Source organism: Gymnoscopelus braueri (genome assembly GCF_963280865.1).
Source record: "Gymnoscopelus braueri genome assembly, chromosome: 16".
Classification (NCBI taxonomy): Eukaryota; Metazoa; Chordata; class Actinopteri; order Myctophiformes; family Myctophidae; genus Gymnoscopelus; species Gymnoscopelus braueri.
Window position 1 is genome coordinate 17,945,904 of NC_137616.1, and position 24,783 is coordinate 17,970,686.

A 24,783-nucleotide genomic window follows, 5' to 3' on the forward strand; every position below is an offset into this window, starting at 1 on the left:
CAAACCTGCTGACAAAATGTTGGTTTAAGTTTCAAATGCACTGTGACACACAATTTTATCCAACCAGGAGAGAAGCCCACAAAGATCATGCATAAGCTTTAATTTGAAAGTGTTCCAGTTGCAATTTTGTCTGCTTATTTCATTTGACACTGGTGGGTAATTGCTTTGCTCAGGCTAGGACAATGTCGGGTCTCTGCTCTGTCATGTAAAGTGTCTTAAGACAACTTGTTGTGATTTGTGATTTGAAATTGAATTGATTTTTCAGTTTCACGACCCTCAGGAATACAGAGCAATTTAATACTTATTGCCAGACCCAAGGGGTCGGGCTTACATGAGGCTTTGTACCTGTTTCGTCCATACATGGGCATGGTCACTTTGTCCTCCGGCCCCAGCCAAAAAAGTCTGTCCCCCTTTCGTCCCCTTTCGTCACGAACTATTCATGACATCATTATTATGTCACAAAAATGATAAAAGGATTTATGCTTTTCAGTTATAAAGTGGTTTGTAGGTGTGTTACATTCATTCTGGGTCTGGCAGAACCAGGTCTCCTGGTCTTGTTTTAACACAACAAGGTTTAGGAATAGCCCTCCACCTCCATGTGGCCCAGCACATAATGCTAAACTTAAGGATGTCATCATCACTATGATGTCATTATATGTATAAATTCCCAAAATCTCTGTGAGTGTTTGTATAACATTGGTAGTTATGTTGAAAAGGTTTCTCCTGATCTGTATACTGGTTGTGGCCTGCGGTTGGTCTGTACACAGGTTGTGGCCAGCGAGCGGGGCTGTCATCGCAGAAGAAGAGGTTGTCCTGGTGCTGAAGAGAAGTAACTTTGATGCAGCACTGAGAGCTCACCCCAACATTCTGGTGGAATTCTATGCCCCATGGTGTGGTCACTGCAAAGTTCTGGCCCCGGAGTATGCCAAGGCGGCCAGCCTGCTGAGGGAAGAGGGTTCAGAGATCCGCCTGGGTAAGGTAGATGCCACCCAGGAAAAGGAGCTGGCCAGGGAATATGGAGTCAAGGGATATCCCACCATCATGTTCTTTAAGGGAGGAGAAAAGGGGTCACCCGAACGGTACTCTGCTGGGAGGAAGACTGGTGACATCGTCAACTGGCTTAAGAAGCAGGTCTGATCAGAGCACCTTTTTCTGGCCGAATGGAGTGTTTGAAAAGTTGAAAATAATAGCATTTGTTCAGAAATGCACTTATGACATGGACCGCTTTTTATCAGCGGTCTAATCACAGCTGTACACAAATGCAGAGCTGCTCGACCACTCTGATGGTCCCTTAATACTCTGCTATCAGCCACCAAGTCACCCACACTGAACTACACCACCAGCAATGTGCCTGTCTGTTTTTTTTTGGTCCAAATATGGGCATATGATGTCATAAAATATGATATCAATAGCCAAATATGGAGTTACACAGGCTCCTCACTTGGCCTCTAAGTACTCTGATACATTTTCTGGTCTACAGGCTGCTACCTAAACATTGCCCTGCAGTGCAGGAACAGTATTATTCATTGACACTTCCCAATATCAATTGAGGGATATCCCGTTTTATGTTTACTGTGGTAGCTTTTGCCCCGAATATGATGCAAACTTTTTCACCACTCATTTCTTTGCCCGATTTCATGTCTTGGATTTCCATGGCACACATGGAGACCTTTTGATGGCAATTGCTTAATATCATTGCACTGTTTGATCAGTTATTGAATTCTTCCCCTATACGGAGTTCCTTTAACCAGATAGTTTCTCTCTCCATATTTGTAGAACAACCACTGGTCAGAAAGCTTGACGTACTTAGCAACAGTAACTAAGGGGCAGGGCTCTGTGTACGGTATAATACGTCATAGGTCATCGGTATCCTATTTAAGATCTGCGAAACCCAGACCTGCATCATTTCTCCATCGGTGAAGTCGTTAATTAGACATCCATTTATTCCTTAAGTGCTTTGTTGGTAAGCTAGCTATTTGTGCCAGAAAAGGCCAACATGACAGATAAGAAGCAGCCTGTAGATCTGGGATTAGAGGAGGACGATGAGTTTGATGAATTCCCAGTTGAGGATTGGACAGGGCTGGATGAAGACGAAGATGCCCACGTGTGGGAGGATAACTGGGACGATGACAATGTAGAGGATGACTTCTCAAGTCAACTCAAAGCAGAGCTGGAAAAACATGGTTACAAGATGGAGACAGGGTGCTCCTAGGACCTAGGGGGCCTGTAAAACAGGCTGCTCAGACCTAGGGGGCAAGCCAATCTAGAAGTAGCCTAGAAGAGGGTCTGTCTGTGCTGTGTATGCAGCTAATCATGCAAAACAACTCACCCGCCAATCATTTCCCACATCATTTTGTGCTTTTGTTTAGGTGCATTTTTCCCATATTTTGTGAATTCATATCTGAGAATGAGCGGCTATTTTCAGTGTGTTCACACAGAATACAGCAGTTCACTGCGGAAAGAGGAACAGACAGAGTAGCTGCTGATTATGAGGCTGGGTCTGACAGCTGGGAAAAAACAGAGCAGGATCTATTGCCTCTGTTCCTACATTTACTGGTCAAAATACCTGCAGGGGATGAACATAATCCAGGCAGCTGAAAAGTCACAAAGTACCTCCACTCTGCTTGGGACTTGATGACACCGGCCTCCACTGAAAGGAAAGTCACCGGGTAAGCTGCCCTTTCTGTTTGTTCTGTAGGTTACCACAGGGCAAAACATTTAAATCATTTTTTTTTGTTGCCAATTGCAACAGGACTCTTTTTTTTTATTGCTGTGTGACCTGAAAGAGGTAGCCGTCTGTGGCTGTCCAGTGCTAATCTCGCAAACCGCTGGACCGATCACTTACATTTATTGTGCAGTGACCAAGGTCTTGCAGAATGCAGACTCCCACACATTTTTTGTTCACAGGATACCTGTAGAGCGCCAATTTCCAATGACAGATTTGGACCGACCGAGCCTCCTGTAGGCCGACCCCCTGGGTCTGGCAAAAAAATTAATACACTTTTTCCTCTCACCTGACTGTTGGCCTATGCAACAGCCACGTGACACATGTGAGACACAAACACTGATCACCTCATTTGACATACATGCTTTAACCCTGACTTATTGCAGCACCTTGAATTAAAAACAATTAAACGCTTTATGGTAGTTAAGTGGCATACTATATAGAGGAAAACAAAAACCATTAAACTATTTACATGAACACCATTTTTGTACTTTAAAATAAATTGTGTACAGGAACTTAAAGGTAGTGTATTATTCTGGACACCAGGTGGCGGTGGCGCACACTAAGCTACTAAGGTTTCGAGGTAAGCTCTTTTGTCATAGATGTGTGGGTGGGTGAAACTCCAGACATATTGTGATCGATTAGGAGCGGCTTTGGTGTGCGAATGACATTGATTCCGGGGCACTGAATGGGGTTGAATACTTTATTATAAATCATTTACATTACAATGTCACAAATTAAAGATTTCTGTATCCATCCAAACATGTCTCTTTTTAACCAGGAGGGGTCAGGAAATTAGCTGATCTGAAAGCTTTGCTCTGGCAGTCTGCCGTGTGGAGGAGGGGCCAAAAAGAACAAAACGGTCATACTGTGGCATACAGGTGGAGGTGGGCATGAGGTCCATTACTACCCCATCACCAAAACAAACATGCAGATCCATGCACACACATTTATACAGAGATCGTAACTAGCCTTCAAGTATGAAGCCCAAATTAGCCAAAAAGAAGCAGCAGTAGCAGTCATCCACAGTATCAGTGCCCCTCTTCAGCTTAGCCTGGCTTCCAATTAAGAGGAGGAAGAGCAGAGATGAAGCGAGATCAGAAGAGGGGACTGGATGACATGTAGGGCAAGGTGGAGTCCTCTCCACTCACATTCTGAGACACCTCGACTGTCCTGCGAACAGCCTTTTTGCATGTAGTTTAAGCGCAAGGGGGCGGGGCCGCGGGTGGTGGGTGGGGAGAGAGCCTGGCGACGCGAGCTATGTTAGTGCACTGAGTGGCAGTTGGGGCAAACGCAGTCCCCACAACATCATTTACGATTTTTCAAACAACCGCAGACTACTTTTTTCGCCAATAAAGTATACTGGCGGACCTTGAGGCCGAGGAGTCGCGCCCGAGCGCCTCCAGGCGCGAGTGCCCGCGACGACCGGCCGATGGTCTGCTAGTCGACTAAGCGCCGTCCGAGTTATGTACCGATAGGCACAGAATCGTAAATGATGTTGTGGGGACTGCGTTTGCCCCAACTGCCACTCAGTGCACTAACATAGCTCGCGTCGCCAGGCTCTCTCCCCACCCGCCACCCGCGGCCCCGCCCCCTTGCGCTTAAACTACATGCAAAAAGGCTGTTCGTGACTGTCCTCTAACAGTGGCTGGCTGTCCAGCCACCGTTTTGTTTATTTCTCCCCCCCCAACTCTCCATCTTCTGAGGGAGTCTATCAGGCCAGCGGATGTGACCCCCTCCTCCATACTTCAACATGTTTCTTCACTGCCTCACGAAGGCTTTGCATTGTTAATGGTCCGCTTTGGGGGGAGGGGGGGGGGGGGTCCTTTAAGTGGCTTGATGGAGGCTTTGCACATACCTGACTCAAACACAAACAACCACACACATACAAACATACTGTATCCGATCAGTCTTTCTGGTCGGTTATGTTAAGCTGGAGAGACGTAGCTCACCCTCAGTGTTATGCAGACCAAAAAAAAAAGGGTCTGCAGCTACTTTAAGTAGTCTGGGATATATTCTTAAGTCTTTATGCTGCCCTTTCAGCATGTTTTCACAGAAATACATTTTGTTTTAATTATTCATAAATAAAAAATGCTTTATAAATCATCTATAAACCTAAGCGCTCTATAAATTCACATAAATCTATAACCCGGAATTTAAAGAGCACAGGTGAAATTTGCAGTAGAAAACTCAAGAGAGAGAGAGAGAAGAGGAGAGAAGAGAGAGAGACAGACAGACAGAGAGGACCTCCGTGTCCAACCCTGACAAAAATATGTTGGTAGAAAAAGAAAACAACTATAAAATGACAAGCGGATTGATAAAAGGTTTGCCCAAAAACAAGGAAAAAAAGACAGAGGTCCTTTGTTTTTGTTGCGAGTCTTGCTTATTTTGACTCAAGAACATCAGTGTCCCGTCACGGCTTAGACGAAGGCAGCCTCAGATTGGGTCGGCGGGTGTGTGTGTGTGTGTGTGTGTGAGTGTGAGTGTGAGTGTGTGTGTGTATGGAACAGGAAGTGTGTATAAGAACGTGTGTGTGTGCGTGTGTGTATGGAACAGGAAGTGTGTATAAGAACGTGTGTGTGTGCGTGTGTGTACGTGTGAGAGCAATGAGCATCTGTACTCTTAGACTCATGCTGGTGTCCACAGCTCCTGTGCCCAGGTCTTGATGGAAACTGTGGTGTCTTGAAGGAGGTGCCACGTAGAGCTGGTGAAGTTCAAAGCGTGGCTCTGTAGACACGACACAGATACTTCCCCACTGCAATGGCATACACACACACAGAGGTCACATGACCACATTCAGATATCAAAAGAGACGGATATACACAAAGACAGGGCAGATAAATCAGCATGTTGTGCTTGGCAACAAAATTATTTTTAGGCAATGTTTTGTGAGTACTGACTTGCAGGAGTCCTGTAGGCTGCTCCACGCCCGCTGTAGCAGTTCAGACGTGTATGCCAGAGCAGGCAGTATGTAGTTATCACGGAGGAGGATCAACAGCCCCTTCAGGTACTCTAGCACCTGCCACACACTGTCTGGAGTGTTGGTGTTCACCTGCGGGAGAGGTACGCAAACACACACACACACACTCTTTAACAGACAATCTCGCCATTTAACAACTTCCATCCTGGCATCTCTATTTTGAGCATGTCATTATAGACTAACACTTTCAAGAAATGTTCAACTTTTTTCGAAAACAGTCGGTCTCCACGTCACATTGCGACATGTTGTGAGCTTGCAGACCTGTTATTTTTGCCACACGACACCATCATACGACGAAGTATAAAATATACCCTATAATATACCCGAAGGGTTCTATACAAGCTTGTAGATCTGCTATTTTCACTGAATGTTAGCCCCAGAATAGGGATGCTAGGGTTCAATTGGTTCCGTTGTTAAGTATGTAAGTAAATAAGTACATTTCATTAATATAGCACTTCTCACAGAGAGAGTTCACAAAGTGCTTTACATACAATATGGTTAAGGTGGACTTTTGCACCAATATGAGGTGGAGATTGGTGTGATATGGTTGTTTTTTGTTACATGCAAGCAAAATGCAATCTGTGCACATTTCCTTACCCATTCTATGAACAGAGGTGTGTTTTCCCTGACCCAGAGGATGAGCTGGGTGCTTTGTTCGGAGACATAGATGGCAGCGGCCTTGGTCTTTTCTAAACCCTGCTCCATAACTGGGCCCAGCACACGCACACTTTCAGAGTAGTAGTAAGGAGTGTTCGTCTCCAACCAGCTGTGAGGCGCGCACACACACACACACACACACACACACACACACACACACACACACACACACACACACACACACACACACACACAGAGCTTTACTTGAATCTAGCATTTACAACAGAAATATAAACGTTTTTTTGATTTATTTTTGGGCTTTTATTCCTTTATGGATCATTGAGCTAGGTGCCAGAAAAGTACTCCTTTGTCTTACAGGTAAAACTTCAAAGAAATCCAAGGCACTGCCTATTCTCACCAGACAAAAAGCCTTTGTTGTATTGACTAATGCATTGCAAATTAAGTTGCAATTTTGCTGCCTTCATCAGAGTTCATTTACTTTACTTGTGAGAAGTGGGATCAACTGAATAAGCAAATTCAAAACAATCATCTGCCACAATGAGAACAGATATCCAAGTGGTTAAATGTTCTATGACATTCATTTTCACTTTTTTTATTTGTAATGTTTTTTTTGGGGTTTTATGACCTCAATTACACCAAAAAATCTGAACTTTGAACATTCAGTGGATTTTCTGTGGTCTGGGGTTTTCTGAATAATTAGGCTGAAAAGGTCACAGCCGATTAATCCCGCCCACTCTCCTCCTCGCCCCTCCCCTCCCCTATCCTTTCCTTTGGGGGGGCGGAGCAGAGACAATGATTGACAGGCAAAATCCCTCACCAGCGACACCCGCAGGCAAAGATTTCTTTTTTCATTGCAGTTGAAAAGGCTTTAGAAATGTGAGAGAAAAACACCTGCCATGGATCAATGGAGTGGAATTTTTTGTTAAAACATTCTATACACGTTTGGACCATGACAAAGACTTTTAATGTGTGGTAAAACTGAACGTCATGAAACCTTTAAGGCACGTACCACATAGGCTGTGATGCGAGAATTGGTGCATGTCACTCACAGACTCTCTCCCAATCTGGGAACCCATTGTCAAAGAGAAGGGAAAAACAGGGCCCTCTGCAGTTTTTTACCTTTGCATTTGACTCTGGGGGTAGCGCATAAATAGAACGTGGCCACAGGAAATAGGCTCGTTTGGTCGGCCCTCAGCCATCCTCTTCCGGTGGTGCGCCTATGTTTTCATTCCCACTAACAATATTTCTCCACGGAACACTAACACCATTTCTCCCACGGAACATGGATCGTTTTGGCTATAAGCCCACTTGTTTCTATGATGGAAGAACAAGTTAAAATGTTACTAACTTTCCGTGGTTTTGTCAGCTCCGAGGACGCTATTGTTAAATGAGTTTGGGTTTGTTTCCAGTGGGAAGCGAACGCACAGATGTAAATCCCACCCACTACATTTGATTGGGTAAAGCGCGGCCTGCTTCCTGATCTGAAGGCACGCCCACTTGTAGGCCAATGTTCACACGTTCTGAACGGCCCTCGCGACAGATGCAGTAGCGCAGCTCTGAATCTGTTCTTGAGAGATTACCCGTCTCCCTACACTATGAAGTGTATCCTCTGCAACAAAGCACACATACCTGAATCCTTGTTTGGAGTACAAGGTCACCTTGCTCCAGGCCTGCTGGGACACAGCTGTCACTCCTGAGCTGTGCAGATACCTGGCTGTGGTGGAATCTGGAACACACAACATGCACATGTCACTCAGCAATACACCAACCCTCCACAGAGTGCAAGACAACGTCACAGCACACAGAGGAAATCGTTTGATATTTCTTATGGCTTTTCTGCTTTATTGGCAAAGAGACAGCAAGACAAGCCCTTGGTGAAGGGTTACATGTCAAAATCTAGTCTGATCTATTCTGAGAAAAACTAATATCCAACAAACATCCATGACTTACAAGCAAGTGTCTTATCACAAAATGTGACAGGACAAATTATATGCCATCCCACTCATTATTTTGTGGATTTCTGAGAACCTATTATGACTCGTTGCCACTAGTATTCTGTCTACAGGTAGATAGACCGGCCGCGGTCAGATAGACAGGGATCTAAAGAGTTACAGCCGGATACGGAAACGGTCGTGTGCAAGTGGATGGCGCTGATTTTAAATGGAATGGAAACCAGGATTTTCACAGTGAAATCAGCACAAGTCATAACACCGGCAGTTTTGATTGACAGCGACGCGCATAATGGAGCGATTTCCGTGGAAAGCTAAGCTAGCCCGATAGTGGATTCAATAAGGAACCCTTATTTAATATTAACATGGTGCAAAATGTACCCTAGTTCTGATTTATTGGTGTCACTGTGTGCTGTGAGTGGTATTAAAACAAGTATTTAAATCCACCTAAACCTGCAAATACCTTGACTAGGTTCCACAGTGTTTTACAGTGCTCTGCAGAATCCTGGGGGACAGTCTAGAGCTAAATGCGTTACTGGCGTCTTGGCCAGGTCTCTCTAAATAAATACACCCATGCTCAATACATAAGAGTAATGTGTAATACACTCATGCTCAATACATAGGAGTAATGTGTAAATACACCCATGCTCAATAGGAGTAATGTGAATAACTAAAGGTTAAATGAAACATCCGAGTGATCTGATCATACAATTTAGATTTTATATTCCAATCAATAACTAAATGAATCTAGCCATAACCACATGAACCCCACGCTGGGCAAGACCTGGCCGATTGAGTGCATAAACGGAAGTACCGGAATTTGGCGGAAGTACCACCCAAGGAAATGGCGTTGATGCTTTACAAATCTGTTAACATTGTGAATGAAACAAGTGTTGTGATTGGTCGAAAAAGATAGTTTCCGGGGGAAATAGGTACGACGGAAGTTCCGCCCCTATAGACACTCTCTGCTTTAGGTTGTGACCAGGCTTTTCTCTTCGCAGATGAGTAAGGCTGAGAACGAGGCTACATGAACCCTAGCGAACTTATTGTGGCCCGAACATTTGGCTAAAGTAGCACATCTACAATCTACAAGCTCACGAGACTTGTTGTGAGCTTATAGATCCCTTTGGGTATTACGATGAGCGAGCACAACCCATACAGACCTGTGAAGGAACCATGAGACCTGATGTCATGAGCAATGAAACCCGCGGCGAACACCAGCAGAGCCATGAGCAGCCTGGACCAGGGGAATCCTAGACCACGCATTTTCACCTGAAGATTCTTGAGAGAGAGAGAGGGGGAATTGATAAAAAGGTTAAATAACTGTACAATCCAATATTCAGTCACCCAACCATCTAAATACTCCGCATATTTACATTACATACTTGCAAGTCTTTGGCTAATTTTGTAGATGGAAAGTGGCTAATTTTGTAGATGGAAAGTGAAGACATTTTGGAGGGAATTTTCATAACTAAGCATGGGTATCGGCTGGGTTAAATCTGCTACAAAAACTAAATTGCAATATTATGTAAAGTACTCTATCAAGAGTAGAAGTTTGTTAAATGGGGGAAGAAAACTAAGATTTTTTATATAAAACAATTATGTAAAAAAAAAAAAAAAGAGTAGAGGCACTTCTGTGGCCTACTGGCAGTGCGCACAAGAAATATGGCACTGATTGGTCCAGCGATTTGTGAGATAATCTCCAGACACACAGACTAACAGACAGACTGACAGACCCTCTCATAGACGGGGTCTCAAAGTAAATTTACTTTCTTATTTTTTGCCATCAACTGAGGAGGCTGTGCCAGTCTTGCCTAAGGCAGTCAGGACTGAATTTTTATTACACCATTTTTAATTTATGAAAAAAGCATGTACTGGCTTCCACATCTTTTGTTACCTAATACCTATTTAACTAAATTAATCATGGCCTCAGTTGTTCCCTTGCTGAGGGAACAACTGAGGTCAAAGAACTGTGAATTCTGCACAACGATGTATTGTATGTGATATGGATTTTTTAATGACGAAATATAATGATTAGGATTTGAACCAATTCCAAGTTTGACAATTTTATCAGATTTACATTTGCACCAGATTTTACGACAGAGCTGACCCTTACCCTAGTGGATATGGCCGTGTTTGTTTGTTGGGTCTTACTTGGCATAGGCTGTTGCACTCCTGGAGGTCCTGAGACTCTACAGTGTCTCTCATCTCCTCGTTGGTCACTCTGAATGACTGGATTGTTTCCTGAAGGTTCTTGCGCAACTAGAATATTCAAGAGGAAACGCACCACTCAAATACTATACTTAAAAATCTAAATTAAGAAAATTGCAAGTCCTTCATCTGCATTTGCCTTACAAAGCATCAGACCTCATAGCAGGGAATGGATCGTACCTTTTGTGGTAAGACCTTCCAAGACTTAAGTAGATGGTTCAACAGTAGGCTGGAACAGAGAAGGGTAGATAAGGATGTGTAAGGATGTGGAAACCGAGCAACAGTTAGTTTTTTTGGTTCATATTCACTTCTTACTTCATATACAAATTCCTGAGGTGAAAGTGCAGATTGTGAAATCATAATTACACTTAACATACTCAGTTAAATCCTGAGTGTTCATTTAACCCTCTCAGAGTTAAATTAACCACTAAGGATTTAGTGTGTGCATGCTCTCCCCATTTGGACAAATAAAGGTAATACTATACTTTTTTCTTTTACAGCGCAAACTACTTTTTTATGGCTGTCTGATATCTCAAACGTGAGTAAAATCATGCAAAGTTCAATCAGAGGATTTAAAACATAATGAGGTAACTATGGAAATGGTATGAGAGAGCACTTAAATAGTCATGTGGATAAATGAATGCTATAGCCCACCTGGACTGTGGTAAGTGTTTGGTGTACAGCTGCCTCCACACTCCCAGACTCTGAACATCCACACACAGACACTCTGTCATACTGGTGAGCAGCTAGAAGAATGACAGAAAAAGAGGGATGGAGAGAGAAGGATAAACACAATTCTTCTTTTCCTTTTACACTGATGGCAGAAACACTAACTATGCCGTCAAGAATACTTTAATAGCTATAGCTTTAGTTTGAGATAGTTAACACTATTTTGGTGATTCTGGCCACTTCCGTCTGTGTCGATGGCAGGCCCAGCCGTAACACTTTTAACACTTATGAAGGGGTGTATGCAGCGCATTGTGAGCTTGTAGATCGGCTATTTTCGCACGACACTGAGGCTTAAGTGATTAATCAGACTAATCGATTTAGTAGATTATAGAAAATCAATTCAAATTTGTTTTCGCATCGCTGCTATATAAATACATACATATACAGTATATATATATAAACATGCTTCTCGACTATTTCATGAATTGTAAAGGTAATCGAATAATCGCTAATAAGATAATCAACAGTTGCAGCCCCATAATGTACACAAGAACACAACGACTGACAGAATCTTACCTCTCTCTTCATGTCCTCAGGGCAGTTTGGGGTGGCTCTGGACAGGAAGGAGGGTAGGAAGGTGTGCAACATGCTCTCAGGCTTGGCCCCGAATGCTAGAACTTTCAGACGAGGGTACAGACGTCTTAGCTGCTCCTGGAGGCTACACACAAAACAAGAACGACTCATAATACAGTATATTACCTGAAATGACCTTAAAAAACTGTATTCGAGCCGAACAAAAGTAGCACAATGGTAACATCACTAGGATGCTGGGTTCTATGTTCCCCGCTTACAACCCTAACTTAAGCGGGAACACAGAACCCGGGGAACATATAACCCTGTGAACAAAGGGATGACCTATAGTATAAACCTATGAACTATCTAAGTATGGTGTTCAAAGGCACCACAGGACATCCTGCAAGACTGAATGTCTCATGATGTTCATGATCTGCACAACAACCTCAACTGTCCACTGGAGTATACTATGTTGATATTTGGACTTCGAATGATTTTTTTTCTGACAGTTATCATGTGGGCAGACTGGGCACAGGCTGGCACAGCCTGGCACAGGCTACCATGCTAGCTATCTAGCTAGCATGCGTCTTGTCTCTTTGTTTCAAAGACGGATGCTAACAATGATAACCACTTGAACCCTAGCGTCCCTATTCTGGGCATGTCATAATAGTCAAACATTCCGTGAAAATAGCCGATCTACAAGCTCATGCATGAACGCATGTCCCACCTTGTTATGCAATACTCGTTATACCCGTTGTAACCGTCTGTCTGTCTGTGTCCCTTTTGTGCTCATATATGGAGATCTCTATCTGTCTGTCTGCCTGTCTCCCTTTAATGCCCATATATGGAAATCATGTAGAGGTGTCCTTGAGCAAGACACTGAACCCTTAATTGCCCCCGATTAGCAGGCTGGTGCCTTGCATGGTTTCCTCCGCCATCAGTGTATGAATGTGTGTGTGAATGGGTGAATGTAATGCACAATCCTTGTAAAGCACCTTGGATAAATGTGCAATATAAATGCACCATTTACTATTTAGAGGGAAGGAGGAGGGGGCCAAGGACAGAGCCCTTGGGGACCTCGGTCAACGAAATATAGGATTTTAGTGGTAATGTGAGAAGCATCTAGAGCAGAAAAATGCTCCCATGTGAGCAAGGCACTTCATCTTTAAGCCTCATTTTATCAAATGACTATCATGTCCCAGCGTGCATCAGCGTTTGCATTGGTTTACATTGGTTTACATTTACCTTGATGACAGCGCGTTCTTGGGCATAAAGGCGAAATCCAGCAGAGGGAAGAACTCCTTTGGTCCCATGATGCCAAATCCCTTCGTCAGGTTAGCATGAAGTCTTGGATAAAAAGCAAAACCCAAACTTAATATGGATACAGAATATCAGCCACATTTTCAAAATATTTGTTCTTTTCCCTTAACACTTTCACCTATAATGGTAACACAGACACTTACAAGAGAAGCCTTTCCAGATAGGAGATGGCATAGGATGACAGAGACTTCACTCCCAACACAGGCAGCATGATACCCAGCCAAACTGAAACAAGAAAAGGATTTTGTCAGAACAAACCAAAGTCCTCCATGTCACTAGGTTAGTATTTTCTGCATTTCAAATGAGAAGATGCAGTGCTGCTGTATGCCCATGTTTTTTCCTTTGCCCCACAGTCCTGTTTTGCATGTTTATTCATTATTTAAATCATTCAGTGAAACACAAATGGAGTGAAGTTGGCAAAAATGCTGAATGAAAGCTAGCACTACCAGTGGGTGCAGGGTCAATGTGTGTAATAACAAGCAGGAGTTTCAGTATTCACACAGACTTCCCAATGCTTGGAGAATAGGAAACTTCACTTCAGTCCGCATCATTTAATGCAAAATACTTTTCATTAACTAGTAGACATAGAAATGGTTCCATATCTTCACCAAGGGCTCTTCAAAAGCAAGGAGAGTCCCTGCTGACATGTAGTAAAGTGAAGGGGGGCAGCTGTCTGGCTGTGTCAGGGGTGAATTTGGCACCCATTTCATTACCCCCTTAATCTCTCAAGAACAGATTCTGCTCTGCGTTGGAATCTGTCGTGAAGGTTCGTCATAACGTGTACACACTGGCCTACAAGTGGGCGTGCCTTCAGCTCAGGAAGCAGGCCGCGCTTTACCCAATAAAATGTAGTGGGCGGGATTCACGTGTCCGTCGAACCTTCCCCCCTCGAAACTAACCGAAACTAATTTAACAATAGCGTCCGCGGAGCAGACAAAACCACGGAAAGATATTCACATTTGAACTTACTCTTTCATCATAGAAACAAGTGGGCTTATAACCAAAACGATCCATGTTCTCTGGGAGAAGTGGTGTTAGTGTTCTGTGTAGAAATATTGTTAGTGGGAATGAAAACATAGTCGCTCCACCCGGAAGTGGAGCGGTGAAGGCAGACCAAAACCCCGGTTTCCTTGCGCACGTGTGCTGCGTTGTCATTGTCCCAGAGCTAACTGAGATAGAACAAACAACAGAGGTCGCTGTTTTTCATTTTCAGTTAGCTCTGGGTTCCCATATTGTTACCCCCTTGACCCAGAACACCCACCAGGAGCACTTTCACCACCAGGAACACTTTCACCACAACGTGGTTGGGAAAGTGGAGGAGAGGGGAGCAATAAAGGCTAGCAGTAACAATATGTACAAACGCCAATATTTATATTCCTGTGTGTGTGTGAGAGAGAGAGAGACAGACAGAGCGATTGTACAAGAAGCCTGAATGAATTAAGGGATTTGTAGGGTAATGTATGAATCACCTCGTAGTCCTTGGCTGAGGTCGTAAAATCCAGCCTGCCCCAGAGCCCACATAATGGTCAGACACTTTGCTGGACGATTCTGAACAGACCTCAACAACTCCAGATACTACATGGGACGACAGGGGGAGGAGACAGGATTTCAAAGTGTTAGAGAGGTCACTGCAGATGAGACAAACTATGGAAGTAGATAATGGCAAGCATTAGGACTGCAACTAACAAATATTTTATTGATTAATCTTTCAATTACTTTTTTGATTATTCGATAAATCTACGTAATTATTTTCCACCCAAAGAACGGATGGTAAAGTAAATTAAGGTGATTAATTACTAGCAATAAAGTATAAATAGCACATTTTAGAAATGCTGACATGTTAATCTAATCTAATCAATTTGAATGATCATTTCTCTGCTAGTGAGTACAGACTTTGGTTGTGGGCAGAATATTCACATTACGATTTGTTGCTTAATAACCTCACAGGCACAGATACTGGGAGGGCAGCAGTCAAGAGCACTGGAGCAGGAGCTTCAACTGCCCGATTCACATCAAAAAGCTACAGCAAAACAAAACTCACCTCAGGAAGGCTTTGGGTGGCTATTTTGGGCTTGTCCTGTATGATTGCCTGAATGCAAAGTCTGTAGCCATGTAGTGGCTCTCCTGCATAAAGATAAAAGAAAAGTGATGTCTGTCTTTTTGAAAGTTATGCTTATGTTGATGTTACATCTTCACTGAGTAATTTGTGTTAATTTCTAGTGCCTCTCTGTGTTCATTACAGTGCACTGTTAAGAGTGGCAGAAAAGTTTAAAGAGATCATATCTGACAATAGTCATGGACCATATTTGAACCCAATGCTTTTCGAGTACGGTACATGTTATGTACCTTAATCCGCGTGCACAAAGCCAATCATCTATACCCCAAATATAATCAATGCCATCTACCTGTTTGTCTGTCCAGCTCCCTGAGCATGGTGTACACACAGTGGTCAAAGAAGTCTGGCAGAGCGTCGCTGCATCGCCCAATGAGGCCCTTGATAACACTTCTTAGCTCTTTTCCTGTAAGGCAGTATGGGTAGTCTGGGAACAAAAGACAGAAGAATAAGATATATGATATTATTATATGAAACTGAGTAAGTGTTGACGTGTATCTTATGTCATATTTGACTTCGAATCCCGGGTGTTACATGCACGTCGCAGGGACACACTAATTACACTAGTGTACAATGTCGATTTAAGGCGCCGTTGCAAAAACTAAAAACGAATAAAAAAACCTGGCTGACCATGAGCGTAGCTGCTGAGTGTGGGCTCGGGGTCTGGGGCGTTCAGCTTGTTGTTGAGGTATCCTGCCAGGTCTTTAACCCACACCGACGGGTTTTCTGGGAACAACGCCTGACTGCGCACCAACTGCTGCTTCAGCTCCCCAACATCCAGCTAAGAGAGAACGACACCCAGGGCCACAGGGGAAAGGAAAAGATGAGACAGTAACTAAGAGATGGTGAGGAAAAACAAAGCCATGTATTATGCAATGATGGCACTGTGATCCAGCATGTGATACTTTTCTGTCAAATTGCTCGCAGCATTATTGCTGTATGTGCGTCTTTTGTGAGTCTCTTGAGTGTGTCTGAGCATTTAAATCAACATGAAATGAAGATTTCCCACCTGCCTACCGTTTTTCACTCAGAAATACGTAACGATACGGAAGTTAGTACTCTTGAAATGAAGTTTCATCTTAAAAAATAAATGCCAAATGATTATTTGAGCCCAACTTATTTATACCTGACATCCTTCCAGTTGATCACAGCTTCAACACTATTTGTTTCATTGAGAAATGTTATGAATTAACCACATTTATTAGACATGATGGTGTAAATCAAATCAATTGGACACAAACAAAACGTAGCTGAAAACCCACATTCGACACGTTATTATGCCACTATTTATAGAAAGTGCAAGAAGAATGTTCAGCCGACCAACTCAACCTTTACTAAAGAAGTCCTCAGCTATTCCTTTGAGAATTACTCACAGCTTTGAAGGCTTCCTCCAGGTTCTTGTGAGGTGTGGGGGCGTGTGTGCCGGGGGAGACAGTCTTCTTGGGCGGCTTGTTTGACAGGGGCTTCTTCTGTTGAGGCTCGGCAGGCGGCGGTACCTGCTCCTTGTTCTGCTTTTTTGCCATCTTCTCAAAGTTTTCGTACACCGTCTCTGACGTCTTCAGGGGTGCTGGAAAAACCATACCAAACCAGACAAAATTAGGCAGTGGCAAAGAGATGTCTGCACAGGTCTATTGGCTTGTAGCAAGAGCACAAGCGCTTTTTTCAGCGTTTTGTGGGCTTCTATAATCAGTCTTTGTGATTTGCACCCCCCCCACCCATGTCCTGAAAATTCATATTAACTCTGGCATTCCATGCCTCTCTCTCCTCCCCCTCTACTCTTTCCTGCCCTCCCATTATGGCTTTCGTAAATGTTGTTGCCCAAGATAACACGTCAACACTTAACTGTTCACTGTCTGTTACTGACTTTACACTACTTAAGGAGTAGTTCACCCAAAAAAGGACTTATTTTCCATCAATTGCACACTCCATGAAGCCTTGAATCCATGGATTAATTTTTGTTTTTGTGGCATTCCTAAGCCAATAATTTGATTCCCGTCTCCTACCGGCTAATGTATCCGGTAGGAGACACAAAGTAGATTACTTGTGTCTCCTACCGGATACACACCCGGTCATCAAATTGTTGGCTTAGGAATGCCACAAAAACAAAAATAAAATCCATGAATTCAAGGCTTCATTGATAGAAAATAAGTAATTTTTTGGGTGAACTCCTCCTTTAACTTAACTATTCAGGCTGTTACACTACAGACTTGTGCATAGACTCTCACGCACTTGCACATTAACTACTAGCATGTACACTGAACTTTGACAGACTGTACCTCTATTCATTCATAGACTGTGGATAGATGTACATAGTCATCACTGTTGATATATATACAGTATACATACATGATCATATTAATTCACTGTTGATAGCCTGTTAATAGACAATGCATATATCCACCTGTATACTCATTGTCATTGTTGATAAGTACACAAAAAGAAACGTCTTGATGATTATTTAAGATTAAGTAGGTTCTTGGTTCTATATGTCAGTTTCAATATATTGTGGATTAATTTCCCAGCCCTCCTTAACCTTACCTCTCACTTAATTCTCACTGTGGTTGCTGTTATGACAATTAAATTGCCCTCTGTGAATCAATAAAGGTTTATCTTATCTTTAAAAAAGGAAAACGGTTTAGCTCCACCAAATGACCAAAGGGAAATGTTAAGACTCTCCGTAGCAGACAGACTTAAAAGCTGCAATCCATAACTTTTTGTGTGAATCAAACATTTAAATCAGTCTGTATGATTGTGATAATAGTATGTTTACAACTAACACAACTGCAGTGGTTGGATGTGGTCTGGTCTCCCTGCTCTTCTATTGCGACATTTAGAGCCGGTGGTTGGGTAGGACCACTACTGTTTGACAAGTGGTATTGCATTAAATTAAAATGGAATGGTTTGCCTTCCCCAAATTCCAGTGCTTGTGTTGGGGGCCCAGGTTCAAATCCCGGGCAGACATGAAAGTTATGGATTACAGCTTAAACACTGCTCAGCAGGAATTGAGGAGGTCTCATGTACCAATACCTATGACGTCGCATGACTGCATGCCTGAACACTCAAGAGTCACTCCCCCCAAACTTGAGTAGACGGTGACAGTGACTAGCAGTTGTCCGCTGGTCATTCTATACGTTGCTCAGAGGGCTAAAGCTATATCTGGGGAGCGCGAGTGTTGAAAACATAGTGTGGCATAGAAGGGTTCGGTGCACCACGGACTGACACCAACAAGACAACACATTGTGCGATCTAATTCAAGAATGGAACGAGATTTTAAAGCATTATCTCTATGGTTCCCCTAAATTTTCAAGCAATCTCTGTCCATAGTCATACCATTTCAATTTTGTCCCATTCAAAGATTTTGCCTGTCAACATTGATGAATGATAGAGGAAAGTGAGGTTGTCGACTAGGCTTTAGCAGTTAGCTTAATGTATATGCACACGACTGTGTCACTCGCCTAAATAACCTATTTTCAAATCAAACCTTGAAGCGATCATACAACAAGTAAATACCTCAATGTGTCCTGCAGTGTGGTCTCAGAGACAGAACATAGAATGCTGTAGTGTGATGGTGCATGGCATTTGAGGATGAGGCCTGTTGTGCAACACACTGGTCAGGTTCTCTATGTTCACATAGCAACAATGTCTTTACAGCAAGGTAGGACCGTGGTTCACCTTGAGATTTTAAAGTCTCCATCCCAGACACAGCATATTTATCAGAATACACACACTGACACATAAGCACTTTGGTACAAATAAATGGCGTGTGACAATAAGATTTTAAGTGGTTTGTCCTCTGTCCTGTATTTAGCCCATTTAGTTTAGCCATGGTAAAATGCCAGCACTTTGCACATTATAGTGGTCAGACCTATAAAGTTAAAATAGCATCATATCAAAAGGTGTTAGCAGGAGTGATAAGTAGATTGCTATAACATCCATAAATGTATCTGCTGTCTATCATTCTCACTATACAAGGTTAAAATGTTCAAGGAGGTCACCTGCGGGAAAATATAAAAAATCTTACAATGGTGTGGAGAGGTGGGAAGCTTGGGTTTGTCCTGTTGGCATTGTGGTGATGGACTGCTGTGTGTGTGACGTGTGTGTGTGTTGTGTGTGTGTGTGTGTGTGTGTGTAATTTGAGTAGGTGTTCAGTGTTAGTAGGTGTCCCAATGTGGCCCCCCAGCAAAGTGGCCTGGTATGGATTCTGACACTAGCAGAAGAACACCTGGTAGAATGGCACACATTTATAGACACAAACAGACAAACGTCCCTCATCATGTAGGACAGTAAGAACCAAGCCAATACTTCATCCTCTACCCATTGCCTGTTTTGCATCAGTCAGATGCAGGCCTGGTGCTAGCCGCGCGTGCGCAATGTTTTTTAAATGATTTATTTTTACCGACAGCAGCTGAAGGCCTTGTCATGTCTATCTGTCTATCAGTCCCTCCTGGTACACACAACACCACTGACCACTTTCTTAACACACTGAAGGAAGGCTTGATGCCGAAACGCTATTAATTAAAAAGTACCAGAAGGTTTGTTTTATTAACTGGCAGTCTTGACAGAGGGGGCGAGATGGTCCAGTTGAGGGGGCGTCACCCCGTCACACCTCCCCCGTGACGTTTGGCCTGGTGGTCAGATGAGAGATTCTCACTCGTTTTTCTATTATAAATAATAGGCTAATCCACAGATTCCACACAAAGCTTTAAAAGCTCTGACAGCTCTAACAATAACAATCCATGAGAAATGTTTACTACTTGTACTTGCATTTTGACAGAGACCAGTGTTTCCCCTAGCCAGAAGCTGAAGGTGTGGGGGACGAATAAATATAAGAAAAAAGTTGCTGTGCGCGCTTTAAATTTTGGGTTCTCAAAATGCATATTTATGCTCAAACACAAAGTCTTATATAGTACATGTGCACAGTAATAATCTGTATAGTTTACATATGAATTGTCTCAAGATTTAGGAAAATATACTTTTATTAGAACAAAGTATAGCCAAAAGTATACAAATCAGTCAGTCACACATCAACAACTAGTGACGGCACAGATGGCATCCTGCCTGAAAGCATTTGAGAATTATATCAATGCATTTGAGCATTGATATAATGTTTTCTGTAAAACAAAAAATCATACTGTGGCAGTCGGATTTAAGGGGTGGCGGCCCGCCACTGCTTAATGCATATAGGGGAAACACTGGAGACAAAGAACAGGTTTCCTTAGGAGGGTGACAGATCAACAACATGCTGCCATGAGTTGGTTCAGTAGACACAGCCAGTGTGTCCATTATCTTTTACAGTGCATGTCTTTCACAGTGGCTTCTTTGCAGTCAAAACTGGTGGCAGATTATTTATTTCATATTCTTCAATCAGACATTACTATCATTATTACTTTTGTTTTCCCTGACTGATATTTTTTCACTTTTAAAGTTTAATAAACACAAAGGCTAAGACCTGCGCCTCCCAAAATATTTTGTGTGTGGTTAATATATTTCCTGAAACATACATGTGAAAATTCTAGTTGTAACTTGTAGCCTAAATGTATTGCCTGAAAACGACAGCCTGAACTCCTTGCTGTGTCCTTAAGCTTCCAGATTATCACACGTAACTGTGCTCCCCTATTGCCAAAAGTCACATAGACTTTGCACCAACTGATTATCTGATAAAGGTGGTGCACAAACAAGTAATAATCATGAATTAGCCTTTTCCCAGTTAATTATCTAGCTACGCCCTTGGACACAGTACTATAGCTAGCAGTCTACACAGGGGTGTGGAGTACACTTCCTGATTTCTCTGACTAGTGAACACATTATTGACTTGATTCCCATTTGAATATAGAGGATATGTAAGCAAAAGACCCCAAGTCACCCCATTATCATGTCCACAAGTCACCCCATTATCATGTCTGCCTCCCACTTGCCCGCTGCTGCCACTGAGCTGTTACTATTATTATTATTATTATTATAAGAAGAAGCCATTTGTCAAAACCAAAGAGGGAGAGAGGAGTGAGTGACTATAACTTTTCCTCCTCCAGCCTAAATGTATTTTATATCTAGCAAAGCTGTGAAATATTTCTGCCTCTTGGCCAGTTTGCACTTTGCACACACATTTAAGAGACTGTTGTCTCAATGTGATTCTGTTGGACTATCTATCTATATCTCTATCTATCTATATATCTATATATATTCTCCCTCTCTCTGTTGTACATTATGCATACAAGTCGCCCACTCAGCAACAACTGTGACAGCTGTCATTGTGTGTTTCTACGAAAATAGGATACAGAGCTGAAATACTGAAGTTTATGGAGTTCAATGTACCACCCAGTCCCACTACTACAGCTACAGTGATAATACACAATATGAGTGGAGCTGGACTAAAACTGTCTACAGTGATAGCTTCTGTGACATCTAAAGGTTATTGCTAACTGTGATGACGTTTCATTTGTTGACACATTGCTAGCAAACTCCACATGCTAACTGACTAGCTAATAGCTAGGTACTTACTGGCACTTCTTGCGGAGGGGAGGGGGGGGGTTGTGACATGAGACACTATCTAAACGTTATCTTTATTCAATTATAGTTTCAATTTAAATACCGTATTACAAAGTTACGCCGTAGTAACCATTCAGACAACCGTAGGTGAACCATAGAGTAGAAAATAAGGTGAACCAGTTCACCAACCGGTAACAAGAAGACTCGCCCCAAAACAAGCTCACCCCCATTTTCAGCGGACCGCTCGCCTCCAGCGGGGGAAATAAATATAGTTAGAAGAATTTAGATAATAATGACCGAGAATAAGATTAGAAATAAGTTTAGCACTGGGCATAGTTTTACTGAGGTTACTTTTAGGAATAAGGTTAGCTTTTTTTTACATAGTTGTTTACGTGAGCCGACCGTTCCCAGGTCGCCGGATTTGCCCCGGGGCGACTGTGTCTTGGGGCGAGCGTTTTGGTATTCCATCAAGCTAGTGCAAGAGCGACGAGGCTAACCCGGGCCGGTGCCAATATATTTTTATACTTCATCGCACGATACAAAACGACGTATTTTCTAATTAAAGTTTCGACACGAGTAGCGTTAAAGTTTGTTTCTGTTGATAATGACGTCGTTTGTGTCGAGCGACAAAGTTGACCGTTAAAAAAAAAAAAAAAGAAGCTTGCCCCCAGCTTTGATGCTAAAGCAACGTCAAACATTCCCAGGGCCAGTTGTAATTCATCCATTCCTAACTCAAGAGTATACAAATGTAATCAAATGGACCATGAAATGGTCCATTTGATTACATTTGTATACTCTTGAGTTAAACGATTCATCATGATTATATCTCCTTTTCGTGTTTTAATGGATGAAGCCAAGAACGTACAGGGTCGACGGGGGGGGGCCGATCAGTGAGGCTTGCCATGCACATTAGCCTACTTACGTCGGTACAGTAGGTTAGACTCGGTCAAGGCTTTCCTTCCTCCCCCACCGCCACCGGACCTCTTCTCCCCCGACGGGGCTTTTCCTCCTCCAGAGTTACTGCTGCTCGGCTTCTTGTTGCCCTTCATCTTCACCACCTCCCACTTGCCCGTCGCCGTCGCTGCTGCCGCCGTTGCCGAGCCGTTACTATTGGTATTCGAAGCCATTTTTGATCGGTTTTTTTAAAGCCAAAAAGGGGAATGAATGATGATGTGATTTCTTCTTCCTCCTCCTCCAGCCTACAGTGCTGTGTGTGTGTGTGTGTGTGTGTGGGATGGGTGAACGTTACGGTGCGTGCGTGGTGGTGATGGTTTAAAAAGCCGGCCGTCCCCGTGCCACGTCTCCTTGTCGGCTTGACGTCACTCACCACCACCCTCCCTGTGATGATGATGCTGCGCCGTTAGGTTCCTTGTTTTATATAGGCTAACATTTATTACAATAATTGAAATGTGTTTAAACTGCGTCATTATGACGAATTATTTGGTGATCTATCTGGCTAATATCCCTAATTTTTTTTAAATGCTGTCTTTTTATATTTTTCACTTTATATATTATTTTTCATTTCTTTCCTTATCATCATTATATATTTTTCCAGTTTGAATTGATAGTTTAATAGGATGTGGAAACTTTTCTCAAGCACAGTTGGACCAGACATCTGTCTCTGAATATACCAGACAAACTTACTTCACATAGACTACATTGTTTTGAATCGAATTAACATCTTTATTGACATTGCCCATATGTAAAAGTGTGTGTGTGTGTGTGTGTGTGTGTGTGTGTGTGTGTGTGTGTGTGTGTGTGTGTGTGTGTGTGTGTGTGTGTGTGTGTGTGTGTGTGTGTGTGTGTGTGTGTGTGTGTGTGTGTGTGTGTGTGTGTGTGCGAGCGAGAGAGAGAGAGAGAGAGAGAGAGAGAGAGAGAGAGAGAGAGAGTGTGTGTGTGTGTGTGTGTGTGTGTGTGTGTGTGTGTGTGTGTGTGTGTGTGTGTGTGTGTGTGTGTGTGTGTGTGTGTGTGTGTGTGTGTGTGTGTGTGTGTGTGTGTGTGTGTGTGTGTGTGTGTGTGTTTATAGAAAATACAATAAAATAACAGCAATACAAAAACACAAGACAAATTTAGTGAAATACAAAAATAGCTAAAAAATACAATAATAATATGGGGAATCTGCTGCAACTATGACTAAAATATAGTTGTAATTAGGTCCAGCGGATATTCACCCATCTCTTTAGAGAGGACTAAATGTTAAAGGTTACAATAGAGCTAACATATTTAAGGTTTGTAGGTAACCCATTCCACATTACTGCTGTATACTATAAAATCATTGAATTATAAAAATGGGTTCTTTCTCATACAGCTTTTGAATCTACAAGGTAGCCTACAATGTCATTGGAGCTTCCTCTTGTGAAATAGTTGGGTACATCAGTTACCTTGGAAAAGTCATTACAATGTGTATCACATTTAGTTTTTAAACTATTCTATGAATTTTTATTTGTGATACTCACTCTCACTTAACGCCAATTTATTAGCCACTTGAGGCTAATCAAATTATCTGGGAGAAGGTGTGTTCTAGGATGGAGTTTTAGGATCGACGCAACACATATATTTTGTCATATTTTTTTCTCCTTCTTTTTCCCCCTTTTTTTCAGTAGGGATGCTAGTGTGCCAGGAAGTGCAGCCAGGCATAATCCGATCGATATTGAACAAGAGCCCCTGCCAATTTTTCAAGAGCACTTCTATTTTTAACATTGGTATTTTTGGCAAGTCATGTTACTCTTTGATTAGCCAATGAGATATCTTTTAGTACCATACTCTCACCAGATAAGATATTGTCTAATACAGAAGTAACTACTTCCTTGGCTGAACTTCAGTCACCTAGACAGACACACAGAGATTCAACTCTGTTTTGCCAAGATGGAGGGACAACACAACATTCTAACCATGAGCTTATCTTGTGGAGCTTTAAACTAAGTAATTTTTTTATTCTTCTGGTTTGTTATGATGAGATACTTAGATCCAGAATCTTAGATTTATGGATATTGCCTAGCTAAATTAATTAGATAATTAAGTTATCTAACACGTTTCATCTTTGTAATAAGTTGCATTATAAAACTTCAAGGTGTGTACTCATGTGCACAATTTTTACAATACAAATATGACAGGCAGTAAAATTGTTGTAGTTTGAGCT

At 42.5% G+C, this 24,783-nt stretch overlaps 2 protein-coding genes across 3 annotated transcripts; one reads left to right on the forward strand and one right to left on the reverse strand.

Moving 5' to 3' along the window:
• Positions 1-1,996: 1,996 nt before the first annotated feature.
• On the forward strand, positions 1,997-2,212 carry LOC308102845 (26S proteasome complex subunit SEM1-like; the record flags this gene model as incomplete). The annotated part of the gene is made up of 1 exon (XM_080452699.1): positions 1,997-2,212. The coding sequence occupies one exon, from the start codon at positions 1,997-1,999 to the stop codon at positions 2,210-2,212; it is 216 nt and encodes a 71-aa protein (XP_080308825.1).
• A 2,317-nt stretch (positions 2,213-4,529) lies between these two features.
• Positions 4,530-22,943, reverse strand: tmem214 (transmembrane protein 214). Of its 2 annotated transcripts, XM_080453978.1 has the most exons (18): positions 22,567-22,943; positions 16,532-16,725; positions 15,789-15,939; positions 15,451-15,585; positions 15,087-15,169; positions 14,515-14,620; positions 13,189-13,270; positions 12,971-13,072; positions 11,729-11,870; positions 11,138-11,229; positions 10,664-10,712; positions 10,427-10,534; positions 9,436-9,553; positions 7,953-8,049; positions 6,303-6,471; positions 5,626-5,777; positions 5,307-5,480; positions 4,530-5,264 (listed from the first exon to the last, which is right to left on the reverse strand). In XM_080453978.1, the coding sequence occupies exons 1-17, from the start codon at positions 22,769-22,771 to the stop codon at positions 5,354-5,356; spliced, it is 2,112 nt and encodes a 703-aa protein (XP_080310104.1). In that variant the 5' UTR covers positions 22,772-22,943; the 3' UTR covers positions 4,530-5,264; positions 5,307-5,353. The 2 variants fall into 2 exon arrangements, with proteins under 2 accessions (XP_080310104.1, XP_080310103.1); XM_080453977.1 differs by having other exon boundaries at positions 4,530-5,480.
• Positions 22,944-24,783: the final 1,840 nt, after the last annotated feature.